General features: G+C 68.9%; 1 protein-coding gene across 1 annotated transcript; it reads left to right on the top strand.

Annotated features, from left to right (window-relative positions):
• Window positions 1-559: 559 nt before the first annotated feature.
• Window positions 560-16,257, top strand: LOC308186459 (proline-rich protein 12-like; the record flags this gene model as incomplete). Its single annotated transcript, XM_080608588.1, is given in 13 exon segments — window positions 560-1,028; window positions 1,030-1,262; window positions 1,265-1,913; window positions 1,915-2,248; window positions 2,250-2,498; window positions 2,501-3,220; window positions 5,965-6,526; window positions 8,456-8,778; window positions 11,233-11,349; window positions 12,831-12,964; window positions 15,911-15,957; window positions 15,960-16,126; window positions 16,128-16,257. Coding segments are annotated over 13 exon segments (4,134 nt in total), but the record flags the coding sequence as incomplete, so codon positions are not given.
• Between the last annotated feature and the right edge of the window lie 1,010 nt (window positions 16,258-17,267).

Genomic DNA, 17,267 nt, shown 5'->3' on the forward strand with positions numbered 1-17,267 from the left:
GGGGGGCCGCCTACCGCGGCCCCCCCCTGTCCTGCAGCCCCCTGGGGGACCCCTCGCCCTCCCCCGCCGACGGGGGCCCCCCCAAGGGCGGCCCCCGCCCCGAGCCCCCCCCCCAGTACCGCCCCATCATCCAGTCGCCGGCTTACAGCGGGGGGGCCGCGGGAGCCGGGGGGGCCGCGGGAGCCGGGGGGGGCCGCGGGAGCCGGGGGGGCCGCCGGCGGAGGCGCCGCGGGGGGGGGGCAAGGCCAAGAGCTACTCGGCCTCGCGGCAGCCCCCCCCCCCGCTCCGGCGGGACCCCCAAGTGCCAGGGCAGCTTCAGCCCCGGCCCCCCCAAGCCGAGCTCCGTCATCGCCGGCCACTCGCCCGCCTACTCCCCCGGGCAGCCCCCCCCCGGGCTGCTGGCCATGGGGCCGGGGGGGGGCGCCGGGGGGGGCCCCGGCCTACGGAGCCACCCCCCCCGCAGCCCCCCCCGCCGCCGCCTCCCCCGCCGCCCCCGTCCTCCGCCGGCCCCCCCGCCGCCCCCCGCCGCTCCCGGGGGGGGCTTCGGGGGGGGGGCAAGGCGGGGGGCGGCGGCGGCGGCGGCGGGGGGGGGCGGCGGTGGCGGCGCGGGGGGGGGCGGCGGCGGCGGGGGGGCTGCAGGCCTGCGCCGGGCCCCCCCCCCACCTACTCCCCCGAGCAGCTGCAGGCGCTGCCCTACGGGGTGCCCGGCGAGGGGGGGGCGGCCGGGGCCGCGGGGGGAGGCTACGGGGGCCCCCCCCCGGGCCAGCCCCCCGCCACCCAGCCCCCGCCGCCACCCCCCCCCGCCGCCGCCCCCCCCCGGGCCTGGCGGCCCCCAGCCCCTCGCTGGGCTACGGGCCCGGCCCCCCCCTGCCCTACGGGGCGGGGGCGCTGGGGGGGTCCAGCCCCTCCCCCATCATCCGCCCCCTGCAGTCCCCCCCCGGCGGGCGCCCCCCCAGCGGGGCGTCCCCCGGGCACCCCCCCAAGTACCTCCTGTCGCCCTCCTTCCTCCCCCCGGCCTACGGCGGGGGGGGGGCCGGCGGCGCCCGGGGGGGGCCTGGAGAGGGGCCCCCCCCCGCCCGCCTTCGTCAAGGGGGGGGGCAAGGGGGAGGCCGAGCTGCTGGGGGCCGAGCGCAGCGAGGACGAGGACTTCCTCATCCAGCACCTGCTGCAAGCCCCCAGCCCCCCCCGGGGGCCGGGCGAGGGGCTGGGGGGGGGCTGCGAGGAGCGGGGGGGGGGCGCCCAAGGGCCTGGTGGTGGTGGGGGGGGGGCTACGGGGCCCTGGCCCACCCCAGCGTCATCCGGCCCAACTCCAACCTGGAGGGGGGGCCGGGGGCGCTGGAGCTGGCGCTGCTGAAGGAGAAGAAGAAGCCCGAGGGGCGCGGGGGGGCCGCCGCCGGCGCTGCCGGGGGGGGGCCGGGGGCCGGCAAGGCCTGCGGGGGGGGCGCGGTGGTGGCGGCGGCGGCGGCGGCGGGGGCCGAGGGGCTGGCGGCCACCTCGGTGGTCCACTACGGCCCCCCCCCCGCCGCCCCCGCCGCCGGGGCCCCCCCCCGCCGCCGCCCCCCGCGCCCCCCCCCCGGCGCGCCCCCCCTGGATTCCTACGAGCTGAAGAAAGCCGGGGGGGGCCCGAAGGAGCTGGGCCCCCCCCACGCCGCCTACCTGCCCAAGACCCCCGAGCACGGGCCCCCCCCGCCCGCCGCCGCCGCCGCCGCTGCTGCCGCCGCCGCTGCCGCCGCCGCCGCCGCCGCCGCCGGGGGGGGGCTGGAAGCCCACGGCCTGCTGCTGGAGCCCCCCCACGCCGACCTGGGGGGGCCGCTCCTGCCCTCGGTGCTCACCCACACCCAGAGCCAGCTCCACGGGCGCCCCCCCAAGGGGCGGCCCCCCCTGGACGTCCACCTGCTGGAGGCGCCGCCGCTGGCCCCCCCCCTCGGCCGCCCCCTCCCCGCAGCTGCTGCTCGAAGCCCACCTGCACCAGGCCCACCCGCAGGCCTCCCCCCAGCTGCCCCCCCCCGGGGCCATGGAGGTGCTGCCGCCCCCCCAGGAGATCCAGGACTTCTTGGAGCCCCCCCTGGGCTTGGAGACCCACCTTGGCCCCCCCCCCGGCAGCGGGGGGGCCGCCGGTGCCGGCGGGGTGCCGGGGGGGGCGCCCCCTCACCTGCTGCCGCCCCACGCCGAGGCCCCCCCGCCGGGCCCCCCGGCCCCGCTGGACGCCAAGGACCAGTTCGGGGGCGCCGGGGGGGGCAGCCCGGCTGGGGGGGGCAAGGGGGGGGGCGCGCTTCGTGCCCCTCACCTCCATCTGCTTCCCCGACGCGCTGCTGCAGGACGAGGAGCGCGGCTTCTTCCCCGGCATGGAGGACATGTTCGGGCCCCCCCCCGAGGAGTTCGCCCCCAAGGCGGCCGGCGAGGACGAGGAGGACGAGGAGGAGGACGAGGAGGAGGAGGAGGAGGACGAGGCCGGCCCCGGCCCCCCCCTGGAGCCCCGGCCCGAGGGGATGAAGGCCGCCCCCCCCCCAGCCGCCGCCCCCGCCGCCGCCGCCCCCCCCCGTACGCGCTGGGGCAGGGCTACCCCCCCTTCTGCCCGCCGGACCCCCCCGGCGAGGCCGCCCTGGGGCTGGAGGCCGCCAAGCACCAGCTGCCCTCCACCGTCAACGCCGAGCCGCTGGGGCTGATCCAGGGGGGGGCCCCCGGCGAGCCGGCCCCCCCGAAGCCCCCCCACGCCGCCCCCCTCTTCTGCTCGTCCAAGCCCAAGAAGCTGCTGCGCACCTCCTCCTTCCAGCTGCTGCGCAAGCGGGACCCCTTCCCGCCCCCCCCCAAGAAGACCTACGCGCAGGAGTACGAGTTCGAGGACGACGAGGACAAGGCCGACGTCCCCGCCGACATCCGCCTCAACAGCCGCCGCCTCCCCGACCTCCTCCCCGACCTCATCTCCAGCTGCCGCGCCCGGCCCAGCCTCAGCCCCCTGGGGGACATCGACTTCTGCCCCCCCCCCGGCCCCCCCGGCGGCCCCAAGAAGCGCGGCCGCAAGCCCACCAAGCCCAAGCGCGAGGGACCCCCCCGGCCCCGGGGGAGGCCCCGCATCCGGCCGCTGGCGGAGCCCCCCGGCCTCCTCGCGCCTCCCCCCGACGGGGCCAAGAAGCCCCGGGGGCGAGGGAGGGGTCGGGGCAGGAAGGGGGGCGAGGACGGGGCGGATGGGGCCGGGATGGAGCCGCTGCGGCCCCTCAAGGTGAGGGGCTGGGCGGTGGGGCTGGGGATGGGTTTTGGGGGGAAAAGGGAGGGTTTCGGGAGGTTCTGTTCGGCCTCCTGGCCTCCAAAGTGGCGGAGGTTGGGTTTGGGGTTGGTGGTGATGGGTTGGAGGTCTTGGAGGAGAAGATTTGGGGGATTTGGGGGGGTCTTGGAGGGGTCTCACGGTGCTTTGGGGACTCAGGATGGGTTTTGGGGGGGAAATGGAGGATTTCGAGAGGTTCTGTTCGGCCTCCTGGCCTCCAAAATGGCGGAGGTTGGGTTTGGGGTTGGTGGCCGTGAGTTGGAGGTCGTCGAGGCGAGGATTTGGGGGATTTGGAGGGTCTTGGGGGGGGTCTCAGGTTGCTTTGGGGGCTGGTGACGGGTTTATCGAGGTAAAACGGAGGATTTCAGGAGGTCCCGTTTGGTCTCCTGGCCTCCAAACTGGTGGAGGTTGGGTTTGGGAATCGAGGTTGGGTTTGGGGTTGGTGGTCTTGGCTCTGAGGTCTTGGAGGTGAGGCTTTGGGGTGGTCTCAGGAGGCTGAAGGGGCTGGGGATAGTTTTTTGGGGAAAAAAGGAAGGATTTCAGGAGGTCGTGTTTGGCCTCCTGGCCTCCAAAATGTCGGAGGTTGGGTTTGGGGTTGGTGGTGATGGATTGGAGGTCTTGGAGGAGAAGACTTGGGGGATTTGGGGGGGTCTTGGAGGAGTCTCACGGTGCTTTGGGGACTCAGGATGGGTTTTGGGGGGAAAAGGGAGGGTTTCGGGAGGTTCTGTTTGGCCTCCTGGCCTCCAAAATGGCGGAGCTTGGGTTAGGGGTTGGTGGCCATGGGTTGGAGGTCGTCGAGGTGAGGATTTGGGGGATTTGGGGAGGTGTTGGTGGGCTGAGGGGGTTGGGGGTGGGTTTTGGGGTAGGAAATGGAGGATTTTGAGAGGTTGTGTTTGGTCTCCCGGCCTCCAAAATGGCAGAGGTTGGGTTTGGGAATCGAGGTTGGGTTTGGGGTTGGTGGTCTTGGCTCTGAGGTCTTGGAGGTGAGGCTTTGGGGTGGTCTCAGGAGGCTGAAGGGGCTGGGGATAGTTTTTTGGGGGAAACGGAGGATTTGGGGAGGTCGTGTTTGGTCTTGTGACCTCCAAAATGTCAGAGGTTGGGTTTGGGGTTGGTGGTGATGGGTTGGAGGTCATTGAGGTGAGGATTTGGGTGATTTGGGGAGGTGTTGGTGGGCTGAGGGGGTTGGGGGTGGGTTTTGGGGTAGGAAATGGAGGATTTTGAGAGGTTCTGTTTGGTCTCCTGGCCTCCAAAATGGCTGAGGTTGGGTTTGGGAATCAAGGTTGGGTTTGAGATCGGTGGTCCTGGGTTGGAGGTCTTCGAGGAGAGGATTTGGGGGAGTCTTGTTGGGCTGGTAGGGCTAGGGATGGGTTTTGGGGGAAAAATGGAGGATTTCGGGATGTTCTGTTTGGTCTCCTGGCCTCCAAACTGGTGGAGGTTGGGTTTGGGAATCGAGGTTGGGTTTGGGGTTGGTGGTCTTGGCTTTAAGGTCTTGGAGGTGAGGCTTTGGGGTGGTCTCAGGAGGCTGAAGGGGCTGGGGATAGTTTTTTTGGGGGAAACGGAGGATTTCAGGAGGTCGTGTTTGGCCTCCTGGCCTCCAAAATGTCGGAGGTTGGGTTTGGGGTTGGTGGTGATGGGTTGGAGGTCTTGGAGGAGAAGATTTGGGGGATTTGGGGAGGTCTTGGAGGGGTCTTGGGTTGGGGGTGGGTTTTGGGGTAGGAAATGGAGGATTTTGAGAGGTTGTGTTTGGTCTCCTGGCCTCCAAAATGGCAGAGGTTGGGTTTGGGAATCGAGGTTGGGTTTGGGGTTGGTGGTCTTGGCTTTGAGGTCTTCAAGGTGAGGCTTTGGGGTGGTCTCGGGAGGCTGAAGGGGCTGGGGATAGTTTTTTTGGGGAAAACAGAGGATTTGGGGAGGTCGTGTTTGGTCTTGTGACCTCCAAAATGTCGGAGGTTGGGTTTGGGGTTGGTGGTGATGGGTTGGAGGTCTGGGAGGAGAAGATTTGGGGGATTTGGGGGGGTCTTGGAAGGGTCTTAGGGGGCTTGAGAGGCCCTGTGGGGTTTGGGGATGTGTTTTGGGGGCAAACGGGAGGATTTCGGGAGGTCCTCTTTGGTCTCGGGGGCCTCGAAATGGCGGCGGTTGGGTTGGGGTATTGGGGTCAGGTTTGGGGTTGGTGGTCGTGGGTTGGAGGTCTTCGGGGAGAGGATTTGGGGGATTTGGGGGGGTCTCAGGTGAGAGGCACTGTAGGGGCCGGGAATGAGGTTTTGGGTGGAAAATGGAGGATTTCGGGTGGTTCTGTCTGGCCTTGGAGCCTCCAAACCTGTCGGAGGTTGGGTTTGGGCCTGGTGGTCGCGGCTTGGAGGTCTTGGAGGTCGGGATTTGGAGGATTTGGGGATTTGGACGTTGGGATCTCGGGGGGGCCAAAAGCACCGTGGGGTCCGGGGCTGGATTTTTGGGGACAAAAAGGCCGCTTTGGGGCCCTTCCCCGACCTTCGCCCCCCAGGAACGGGCTGAGGCCGGCTGCGAGGCCTTGGTGCCTCCAAGCCTATCGAGGGCAGGATTTGGGGTTTTGGGGGGGGTCTGGGGCCTCGCTTTTGGGGCAGGCGGCCGGATTTGGGATTCCCCCCCCCCCCAACATTTAGGGGCCAGTTTTGGGGGGTTTCGCTGACCCACCCCCCCCCGTTTCTTCCCCCTTTCCTCCCTCTCAGATCAAGCTCCCGGTGCCCAAACCCTCGGAGGGCCCGTCGGGCGAGGGCCTCCCGCAGCCTCCCTCGGCCCCCCCGGGACCCCCGGCCCCCCCCGGTGCGGAGGTGGGGGCGTCGCGGGAGCGCATCAAGCAGAAGATCCGCGAGGCCGAGGAGAAGACCCCCGAGGTGCGCTCGGGCTTCATGGCCTCCTTCCTCGACTTCCTCAAGGCCGGCAAGCGCCAGCCCCCGCCGCCGCCGCCGCCGCCGGCCTCCGCCAGCCCTTCCAAGGGCTCCCGGCCTCCCCCCGCCGCCTCCGCCGCCGCCCCCCAGCCCTTCTCGGTGGGCCCCCCCCAGCTGCTGCCGGGGGGGTTGGAGGGGCCGGAGGGCGAGGGGCTGGTGATGGCGTGCCCCAGCCCCTGCAAGCGGCTGGACGAGGAGCTGAAGCGCAACCTGGAGACCCTGCCCTCCTTCTCGTCCGACGAGGAGGACTCGGTCAGCAAGAACCAGGACCTGCAGAAGAGCATCTCCTCCGCCATCTCCGCCCTCTACGACCCCGCCGACCGCCGCGACCCCGACACGGCCGGTGGGTCTTTGTTTTTGGGGGGGGGGGGGGAAAAATGCGGTGGGAATGGGGTGGGGGAGGCCGGGGGAGAGGCTGCCCGCGGATGAAGGGGAGGCCGCGGCGGGTGGATGGAGGGGAGGATGGGGGGTGGAGGGGTTGGGCGGGGTGCTGGGGGCTTTAGGGGGGTGGGGGGGGGGGTTATAGGGGATCTTGGGGGTTGTGGGGGGGTGCTGGGAGGTGCTGGGAGCTACTGGGAGGCGCTGGGAGGCCCAGGGAGCCTCCAGCAGCCTCTTTGCTGCCCGCAGAGGCCTCTCCTGGCACCCACAAAAGTGTCGTGGGGTTCTCCTGGGAGCCGTAACGGCCTCCTGGGACCCGTAGGGACCTCCTAGGCCCCATAGGGACCTCCTGGGACCCATAGCAATGTCCTGGGACCCATAGAGACCTCCCGGGCCCTATAGCGGCCTCCCGGGCCCCGTAGATGTCTCCTGGGACCCATAGAAACCTCCTGGGCCTCATAGCCACCTCCTGGGACCCATAACAATCTCCTGGGCCCCATAAACACATCCTGGGCCCTATAGGTGCCTCCCGGGCCCCATAGATACCTCCTGGGCCTCATATAAAGCCCCTGGACCCCGTAGATATGTCCTGGGCCCCATAATGGCCTCCTGGGCCCCATAGCCACCTCCCGGGCCCCATAGCGGCCTCCTGGCCCCATAGCGGCCTCCTGGGCCTCATAGGGACCTCCTGGCCCTGTAGGGACCTCCGGGCCCCATAGCGGCCTCCTGGCCCCATAGCGGCCTCCTGGGCCTCAGTCGTCTCCTGGGCCTCATAGGGGCCTCCTGGCCCTATAGCAGCCTCCCGGGCCCCGTAGCGACTTCCTGACCCGATGGTGATCTCTGGGCCCCATAGGGACCTCCCGGGCCCTATAGCGACCTCCTGGCCCCGTAGCGGCCTCCTGGGCTCCATAGCGACCTCCTGGCCCCACAGCCACCTCCTGGCCCCATAGGGACCTCCTGGGTCCTATAACAGCCTCCTGGGCCCTATAGCCGCCTCTCAAGCCCCATGGTGACCTCTCGAGCCCCATAGCGGACTCCTGGGCCCCATGGTGACCTCCTGGCCCCATAGCAACCTCCTGGCCCCATACCAGCCTCCTGGGCCCTGTAACGACCTCCTGGCCCTATAGCCATCTCCTGGCCTCACACCAGCCTCCCGGGCCCTATAATGAGCTCCTGGCCCTTTATCAGCCTCCCGGGCCCTATAACAACCTCCTGGGCCCCATACCAGCCTCCCGGGCCCTATAACGATCTCCTGAGCCCCATAGCCACCTCCTGGCCCCATACCACCCTCCCGGACCCTATAACAACCTCCTGGGCCTTATAGCGACCTCCTGGCCCCATACCAGCCTCCCGGGCCCTATAACGATCTCCTGGCCTTATAATGACGTCCTGGTCCCGTACCAGCCTCCTGGGTCCTATAACGATCTCCTGGCCTTATAGTGACCTCCTGGTCCCATACCAGCCTCCAGGGCCCTATAACGATCTCCTGGCCCTACACCAGCCTCCCGGGCCCTATAACAACCTCCTGGGCCCCAAAACAGCCTCCCGGGCCCTATAACAACTTCCTGGCCCCACAGCGACCTCCTGACCCCATACCAGTCTCCCGGGCCCTATAACGACCTCCTGGCCCCACAGCCACCTCCTGACCCCATACCAGCCTCCTGGGCCCTATAACGACCTCCTGGGCCTTATAGTGACCTCCTGGCCCCATACCAGCCTCCCGGGCCCTATAACGACCTCCTGGGCCTTATAGTGACCTCCTGGCCCCATAACAACCTCCCGGGCCCTATAACGACCTCCCAGCCCCACAGCGCCCTCCCGGAGGCCCCATTCCCCCCCCCCCAGTGCCCCCCACCCCCTTATTCTAACCCCCCTCCCCCCTTACCCCCTGCAGACCCCCCCCCGCCGGAGCCGCAGCCCCCCAGCCCCGTGCCCTCGGAGGGCTCCCAGCCCGAGCCTCCCCCGGCCGCCCCGGCGGTGGTCCCGGCGGCCCCCCCGTCCCCCCCGGCGCCCAAGGGCCCCCCCGAAGCGGCGGCGCCGGCCTCCCCCGAGCGCGAGGAGGCCGAGGACTCGCGGCCTCTGCACCTGGCCAAGAAGCAGGAGACGGCGGCCGTCTGCGGGGACACCGACGAGGACGAGGCCGAGAGCGGCGGGGAGGGCATCTTCCGCGAGAGGGACGAGTTCGTCGTGCGCGTGGAGGACATCCAGGCGCTGAAGGTGGGCACTGGGAGGGACTGGGAGGGACTGGGGGGCGCTGGGCGGGACTGGGAGGGGGATTGGGGGCACCGGGAGGCACTGGGAGGGGGATTGGAGGCTGCTTCTGAGGCTGGGACGAGGCTCTCATACATGTGGAGGACATCCAGGCGCTGAAGGTGGGCACTGGGAGGGACTGGGAGGCACTGGGGGGCACTGGGAGGGACTGGGAGGCATTGGGAGGGGGATTGGGGGCACTGGGAGGGGGATTGGGGGCACTGGGAGGCACTGGGAGGGGGATCGGAGGCTGCTTCTGAGACCAAGGTGAGGCTCTCATCCCTGTGGAGGACATCCAGGTGCTGAAGGTGGGTACTGGGAGGGACTGGGAGGGACTGGGGGGCGCTGGGAGGTGCTGGGAGGGACTGGGAGGGACTGGGAGGGGGATTGGGGGCACTGGGAGGGGGATTGGGGGCACTGGGAGGCACTGGGAGGGGGATTGGAGGCTGCTTCTGAGACCAAGGTGAGGCTCTCATCCCTGTGGAGGACATCCAGGTGCTGAAGGTGGGTACTGGGAGGGACTGGGAGGGACTGGGGGGTGCTGGGAGGCGCTGGGAGGGACTGGGAGGCACTGGGAGGGACTGGGAGAGAGACCAAGGGCACTGGGAGGCACTGGGAGGCACTGGGAAAAGGCCCGGAGGCTCCCTCCAAGCTCCGTGTCCCCGTGGAGAAGATCCGGGGCCAACAGGTGGGCACTGGGAGATACTGGGAGGGACTGGAAGATACTGGGAGGGACTGGGAAATACTGAGAGGGACTGGGAGGCACTGGGACTTACTGGGAGGGACTGGGAATTATTGGGAGCACTGGGAAGCACCAGGAGGCACTGGGAGATACTGGGAGGCACTGGCACTTATTGGTAAGTACTGGGAGCCCCTGGAGGTACTGGGACGTACTGGGAGGCACTGGGAGGCGCTGCATTGTGCTGCGCGCTTTGGGGTTTCCGGGGGGGATTTTGGGGCCGCGTTTTGGGGCCGGGGGCCCCTTTTTGGGTCCGACACCCCCCCTGTGGTGCCCCCCCCGACCCCACCGTGCTCCCCCCCCAGCTGGGACTTACTGGGAGGCACTGGGAGGCACTGGGAGGCGCTGCATTGGGCTGCGCGCTTTGGGGTTTCCGGGGGGGATTTGGGGGCAGCGTTTTGGGGCCGGGGGCCCCTTTTTGGGTCCGACCCACCCCGTGGTGCCCCCCCCCGATCCCCCTGTGCCCCCCCCAGCTGGGACTCACTGGGAGGCACTGGGACGTACTGGGAGGCACTGGGAGGCGCTGCATTGGGCTGCGCGCTTTGGGGTTTCCGGGGGGGATTTTGGGGCAGCGTTTCGGGGCCGGGGGCCCCTTTTTGGGGTCCGACACCCCCTGCGGTGCCCCCCCCGACCTCGCTGTGCCCTCCCCAGCTGGGACTTACTGGGAGGCACTGGGACATACTGGGACATACTGGGACGTACTGGGAGGCGCTGCATTGGGCTGCGCGCTTTGGGGTTTCCGGGGGGGATTTGGGGGCCGCGTTTCGGGGCCGGGGGCCCCTTTTTGGGTCCGACCCCCCCCCCGCGGTGCCCCCCCCCGACCCCACCGTGCTCCCCCCCCAGCTGGGACTTACTGGGAGGCACTGGGACTTACTGGGACGTACTGGGAGGCGCTGCATTGGGCTGCGCGCTTTGGGGTTTCCGGGGGGATTTGGGGGCAGCATTTTGGGGTCGAGGGCCCTTTTTTGGGGTCCGACACCCCCCGCGGTGCCCCCCCCGACCCCCCTGTGCCCTCCCCAGCTGGGACTTACTGGGAGGCACTGGGACATACTGGGAGGCACTGGGAGGCGCTGCATTGGGCTGCGCGCTTTGGGGTTTCTGGGGGGGATTTGGGGGCAGCGTTTTGGGGCCGGGGGCCCCTTTTTGGGTCCGACCCACCCCGTGGTGCCCCCCCCCGATCCCCCTGTGCCCCCCCCATCTGGGACTTACTGGGAGGCACTGGGACTTACTGGGACGTACTGGGAGGCGCTGCATTGGGCTGCGCGCTTCGGGGTTTCTGGGGGGATTTGGGGGCAGCGTTTTGGGGTCGAGGGCCCCTTTTTGGGGTCCGACACCCCCCGCGGTGCCCCCCCTGACCTCGCTGTGCCCTCCCCATCTGGGACTTACTGGGAGGCACTGGGACGTACTGGGAGGCGCTGCATTGGGCTGCGCGCTTTGGGGTTTCCGGGGGGGATTTGGGGGCCGCGTTTTGGGGCCGGGGGCCCCTTTTTGGGGTCCGACCCCACCCCGTGGTGCCCCCCCCCGATCCCCCTGTGCCCCCCCCAGCTGGGACTTACTGGGAGGCACTGGGAGGCGCTGCATTGGGCTTTGGGGTTTCCGGGGGGGATTTGGGGGCCGCGTTTCGGGGCCGGGGGCCCCTTTTTGGGGTCCGACCCCCCCCGACCCCCCCGCGCCCCCCCCAGCTGGCGCTGCAGACGGGCCGCGAGCCCCCCCCGATCTGGCGGGTGCAGAAGGCGCTGCTGCAGAAATTCACCCCCGAGATCAAGGACGGGCAGCGGCAGTTCTGCGCCACCAGCAACGTGAGTGGGGCCGGGGGGGCGCTTCGGGGTCGGGGGGGGCGCTTCGGGGTCGGGGGGGGGCGCTTCGGGGTCGGGGGGGGCGCTTCGGGGTCGGGGGGGGCGCTTCGGGGTCGGGGGGGGGCCCTGAGGGTGTTTGGGGTCTGGGGGGGGGGGGTCCCTGGCATTATTTGGGGTCAGGGGGGGCACATTTGGGGTCGGGGGGGGCACATTTGGGGTCGAGGGGGGGCCCTGGGGGTATTTTGGGGTCTGGGGGGGGGTCCCTGGCATTATTTGGGGTCGGGGGGGGCGCATTTGGGGTCGGGAGGGGGGCCCTGGGGGTATTTTGGGGTCTGGGGGGGGTGTCCCTGGCATTATTTGGGGTCGGGGGGGGCACATTTGGGGTCGGGGGGGGGCCCTGGGGGTGTTTGGGGTCTTGGGGGGGTGTCCCTGGCATTATTTGGGGTTGGGGGGGCACATTTGGGGTCGGGGGGGGCCCTGGGGGTATTTTGGGGTCTTGGGGGGGGTGTCCCTGGCATTATTTGGGGTTGGGGGAGCACATTTGGGGTCTGGGGGGGGTCCTGGGGGTATTTTGGGGTCTTGGGGGGGGTGTCCCTGGCATTATTTGGGGTTGAGGGGGCACATTTGGGGTCGGGGGGGGCACATTTGGGGTCGGGGGGGGGTCCCTGGGGGTGTTTGGGGTCTGGAGGGGGGTCCCTGGCATTATTTGGGGTTGGGGGGGGCACATTTGCGGTCGGGGGGGGGCCCTGGCGGTATTTTGGGGTCTTGGGGGGGGGTCCCTGGCATTATTTGCGGTCGGGGGGGGTCCTGGGGGTATTTTGGGGTCCTGGGGGGGGGTCCCTGGCATTATTTGGGGTCGGGGGGGGGCACATTTGGGGTTGGGGGGGCACTTTTGGGGTCGGGGGGGGGGCCCTGAGGGTGTTCGGGGTCTGGGGGGGGGTCCCTGGGGGTATTTTGGGGTCTTGGGGGGGAGGGGCATGGGGTATTTGGGGCCTGGGGGGTCCCTATGGGGTATTTAGGGCTTGGGGGCGTCCCATGGGGTATTTGGGGTCTGGGGGATCCCTATGGGGTATTTAGGGTCTCGGGGTGCCCAATGGGGTATTTGGGGTCTGGGGGTGCCCCTCGGAGTATTTGGGGTCTGGGGGGTCCCTATAGGGTATTTAGGGCCCGGGGGTGTCCCATGGGGTATTTGGGGTCTGGTGGGTCCCTATGGGGTATTTGGGATCTGGGGGGTCCCTATGGGGTATTTAGGGCCTGGGGGTGTCCCATGGGGTATTTGGGGTCTGGGGGGTCCCTATGGGGTATTTAGGGCCTGGGGGTGCCCCATGGGTTATTTATGGTCTGGGGGTGCCCTGGGGGCGGTTTTGGGGTCTGGGGGTGCCCCGGGGGGTTCCTTTGGGGTCTGGGGGTGCCCCGGGGGGTTCCTTTGGGGTCCGGGGTTGCCCCGGAGGTGGATTTTGGGGGCGCTGACGGGGGCCGCGCAGTACCTGGGGTACTTCGGGGACGCCAAGCACCGGTACCAGCGGCTCTACGTCAAGTTCCTGGAGAACGTCAACAAGAAGGACTGCGTGCGCGTCTGCTCCCGGCGGCCCTGGCACCGGCCCCTCGCCGCCGTCCGGTGACCGCGGGGACGGGGACGGGGGGCGCGGGGACAGCGGGGGACGTGGGGACATCGGGGGACGCGGGGGCATTGGGGACAAGCAGGGGATAGAGGGACATCGGGGACATCGGGGGGCATGGGGACATCGGACACGGGGACGTTGGGGACAGGGACGTGGGGACAGTAGGGGATAGAGGGACATTGGGGACATCGGGGGACGCGGGGACATTGGGGACAATCGGGATAGAGGGACATCGGGGACATTGGGGGGCACGGGGACATCAAGGGACATGGGGACGTTGGGGACAATTGGGGGACGTGGGGACATCGAGGAACACGGGGACGTCGGGGGGCATGGGGACATTGGGGACAAGCAGGGGACGTGGGGACATTGGGGATAATCGGGATACAGGGGCATCGGGGACATTGGGGGTATGGGGACAACAAGGGACACAGGGACATTGGGGACAATCGGGGGGCATGGGGACAGCAGGGACGTCAGGGGATGGAGGGACATCGGGGGCATCGGGGGGCATGGGGACATTGGGGACAAGCAGGGGACGTGGGGACAGCAGGGGATAGAGGGACACGGGGATGTTGGGGACAAGCAGGGGACGTGGGGACATTGGGGACAATCGGGATACAGGGGCATCAGGGACATTGGGGGTATGGGGACAACAAGGGACACAGGGACATTGGGGACAATCGGGGGGCATGGGGACAGCAGGGACGTCAGGGGATGGAGGGACATCGGGGGCATCGGGGGGCATGGGGACATTGGGGACAAGCAGGGGACGTGGGGACAGCAGGGGATAGAGGGACACGGGGATGTTGGGGACAAGCAGGGGACGTGGGGACATTGGGGACAATCGGGATACAGGGGCATCGGGGACATTGGGGGTATGGGGACAACAAGGGACACGGGGACATTGGGGACAATCGGGATACGGGGACGTTGGGGACATTGGGGGGCACGGGGACATCAAGGGACACGGGGACATTGGGGACAGCAGGGGATAGAGGGACATCAGGGACATTGGGGACAATCGGGATAGAGGGACATTGGGGACATCGGGGGACACGGGGACGTTGGGGACAAGCAGGGGACGTGGGGACAGCAGGGACATCAAGGGACATGGGGACATTGGGGACATTGGGGACAATCAGGATAGAGGGACATCGTGGACATCGGGGGACACGGGGACGTTGGGGACAAGCAGGGGACGTGGGGACAGCAGGGACATCAAGGGACATGGGGACATTGGGGACAATTGGGACATGGGGACGTTGGGGACAATCAGGGGACATGGGGACAGCAGGGACATCAAGGGACATGGGGACATTGGGGACAATCAGGATAGAGGGACATCGGGGACATCGGGGGACACGGGGACGTTGGGGACAAGCAGGGGACGTGGGGACGGCAGGGGATAGAGGGACACGGGGACATTGGGGAGAAGTAGGGGACGTGGGGACATTGGGGACAATCGGGATACAGGGGCACGGGGACACCAAGGGACACGGGGACACTGGGGACAATCAGGGGACGTGGGGACAGCGGGGACGTCAGGGGATGGAGGGACATCGTGGACATCGGGGGACACGGGGACGTTGGGGACAAGCAGGGGACGTGGGGACAGCAGGGATAGAGGGACACGGGGACATTGGGGAGAAGTAGGGGACGTGGGGACATTGGGGACAATCGGGATACAGGGGCACGGGGACACCAAGGGACACGGGGACACTGGGGACAATCAGGGGACGTGGGGACAGCGGGGACGTCAGGGGATGGAGGGACATCGTGGACATCGGGGGACACGGGGACGTTGGGGACAAGCAGGGGACGTGGGGACAGCAGGGGATAGAGGGACACGGGGACATTGGGGAGAAGTAGGGGACGTGGGGACATTGGGGACAATCGGGACACAGGGGCACTGGGGACACTGGGGGGCACGGGGACACCAAGGGACACGGGGACATTGGGGACATCAGGGGACTTGGGGACATTGGGGACATTGGGGACATGGGGACATCGGAGGGACACGGGGACATTGGGGACAATCGGGACACGGGGACATCGGGGACATTGGGGGGCACGGGGACACCAAGGGACACAGGGACATGGGGGACATCAGGGGACTTGGGGACATGGGGACATTTGGGGACACGGGGACCTCGGGGGACATGGGGACATGGGGGGCTCATGGGGACATCGGGGGGGGGCACCAGGGGGTGTGAGGGGACACGGGGACGTTTGGGGTATTTTTGGGGACATTTGGGGCACCAGGGGGGGCGTTTGGGGCACTTGGGGACATCGGGGGGGGGGGCGTGGGGACATCGGGGTCCCTGGGGGGGGCACTTCGCGGGCCCCACTCCTTGGGGGGGGGCTTTGGGGGGGTCCCCGATGTCCCCACAGATTTGGGGGGGGGGGTCCTCAAGTTGTAAGGGGGGGTTCTCCACAGTTCGGGGGGGGTCCCCACATTTGGGGGGGTCCCCACATTTTGGGGGGGGGTCCCCACATTTGGGGGGGGTTCCCCACATTTTGCAGGGGGGTCCCCACATTTGGGGGGGGGTCCCCACATTTGGGGGGGGTTCCCCACATTTGGGGGGGGTTCCCCACAGTTTGGGGGGGGTCCCCACATTTGGGGGGGGGGCCCCCACATTTTGGGGGGGGTTCCCCACATTTGGGGGGGGGTTCCCCACATTTGGGGGGGGTTCCCCACAGTTTGGGGGGGGTCCCCACATTTGGGGGGGGTCCCCACATTTGGGGGGGGGTCCCCACATTTGGGGGGGGTTCCCCACATTTTCATTTTGCAGGGGGGTCCCAATGATCCGGGATCCCCACACTTTAAGGGTCTTCCCCGCAATTTGGGGGGGGGGGGGGAATCCCCACGATTTAAGGGGGATAATTTTGGGGGTCCCCCCCCCCCCCTTGACACCCCCTTTCCCCCCCCCCCCCCCCAGGCGGCAGAACCAACCCAAGGCCGCCGGCCCCAAGGCCCCGGCCCCCCCCCAAAGCGGAGCCCCCCGAGAAGCCCCCCCGCCTCGAGAAGCCCCCCCCGCCCCGACAAGCCCCCCCGCCCCGAGAAGCCCCCCCGCAGCGAGAAACCCCCCAGGAGCCACCCCCCCGAGGGCCCGGCCCCCGCGCCGGCCGCGGGGCCCCCCCGCGCCCCCCCCGGCCCCCCCCAAGGCCAAGGCGAAGCCCCCCAAGGTGAAGGCCGAGCCCCCCCCCAAGAAGAGGAAGAAGTGGCTGAAGGAGGCGGCCAGCAGCTCCGAGTCCGACTCCAGCCCCGACCCCCAGAGCGAGGAGGGTGAGCTGGGGGGGGGGGGGCCGAAATTTGGGGGGGGGTCCCCGAAATTAGGGGGGGGGTCCCCGAAATTAGGGGGGGGGCGATGGAGCGGGGGGGGGGGCAAAATGGGGAGGGAGGGCCCCCGAAATGGGGGGATGTCGCTGAGTTGGGGGGCGGGCACTGGAATGGGGCAGTCCCCGAATTGGGGGGGGGAATTGAAACTGGGGGGGGGCCCTAAAATTCGGGGGGGGGTCCCCGAAATTCGGGGGGGGGGCGATGGAGTGGGGGGGGACCCCAAAATGTCGGGGGAGGGTCCCCAAAACACGGGGGGGGGTGTCACTGAATTGAGGGGCAGTCCCAAAATGGGGGGGGCGGAATTCCTCGAGATGGGGGGGTCCCGAAATTTGGGGGGGGGGCCCCGAAACTGGGGGAGGGGTCCCCAAAATTCGGGGGGGGGTCACTGGGAGTGGGGGGGGTCCCCAAAATGGGGGGGGAGGGCCCCCGAAATGGGGGGGATGTCGCTGAATTGGGGGGGCGGGCACTTGAATGGGGCAGTCCCCAAAAACAAGGGGGGGGGGCACTAAAATGGGGGGGGGGGTCCCCAACATGGGGGGGGTCCCCAAAATTGGGGGGGGTCCCCAAAATTTGGAGGGGGTCCCCAAAATTTGGGGGTGATTCCCCAGAATTTGGGGGGGGGGGGGGTCACAAATTTTTGGGGGCCCCAAAATGTGAGGGGGGAGGGGGGTCAAAAAAAATTGGGGGGGTCCCTGAAATGGGGAAGGGGGGGCACCAAAACGGGGGGGGGGGTCACCGTAAATGTGGGCGTCCCCAAATTTTGGAGGGGTCCCGAAATTGGGGGGGGGGCACCCCGAAATCGGGGGGATTTCCTGAAATTTGGAGGGGCTTGGGGGGGAACTGGGGGCTCCGGGGGTGGTTTGGGGAGAAAACGGGGGATTTGGGGGGCTTTGGGGGGCCCTGGCTGGTTTTGGGGGGGAAATCGGGGGTTTTGGGGCTCTGGGAGGGGTTGGGGG

This window comes from Anser brachyrhynchus (genome assembly GCF_964034855.1).
Source record: "Anser brachyrhynchus genome assembly, contig: SCAFFOLD_687, whole genome shotgun sequence".
In the NCBI taxonomy this organism is placed as follows: domain Eukaryota; kingdom Metazoa; phylum Chordata; class Aves; order Anseriformes; family Anatidae; genus Anser; species Anser brachyrhynchus.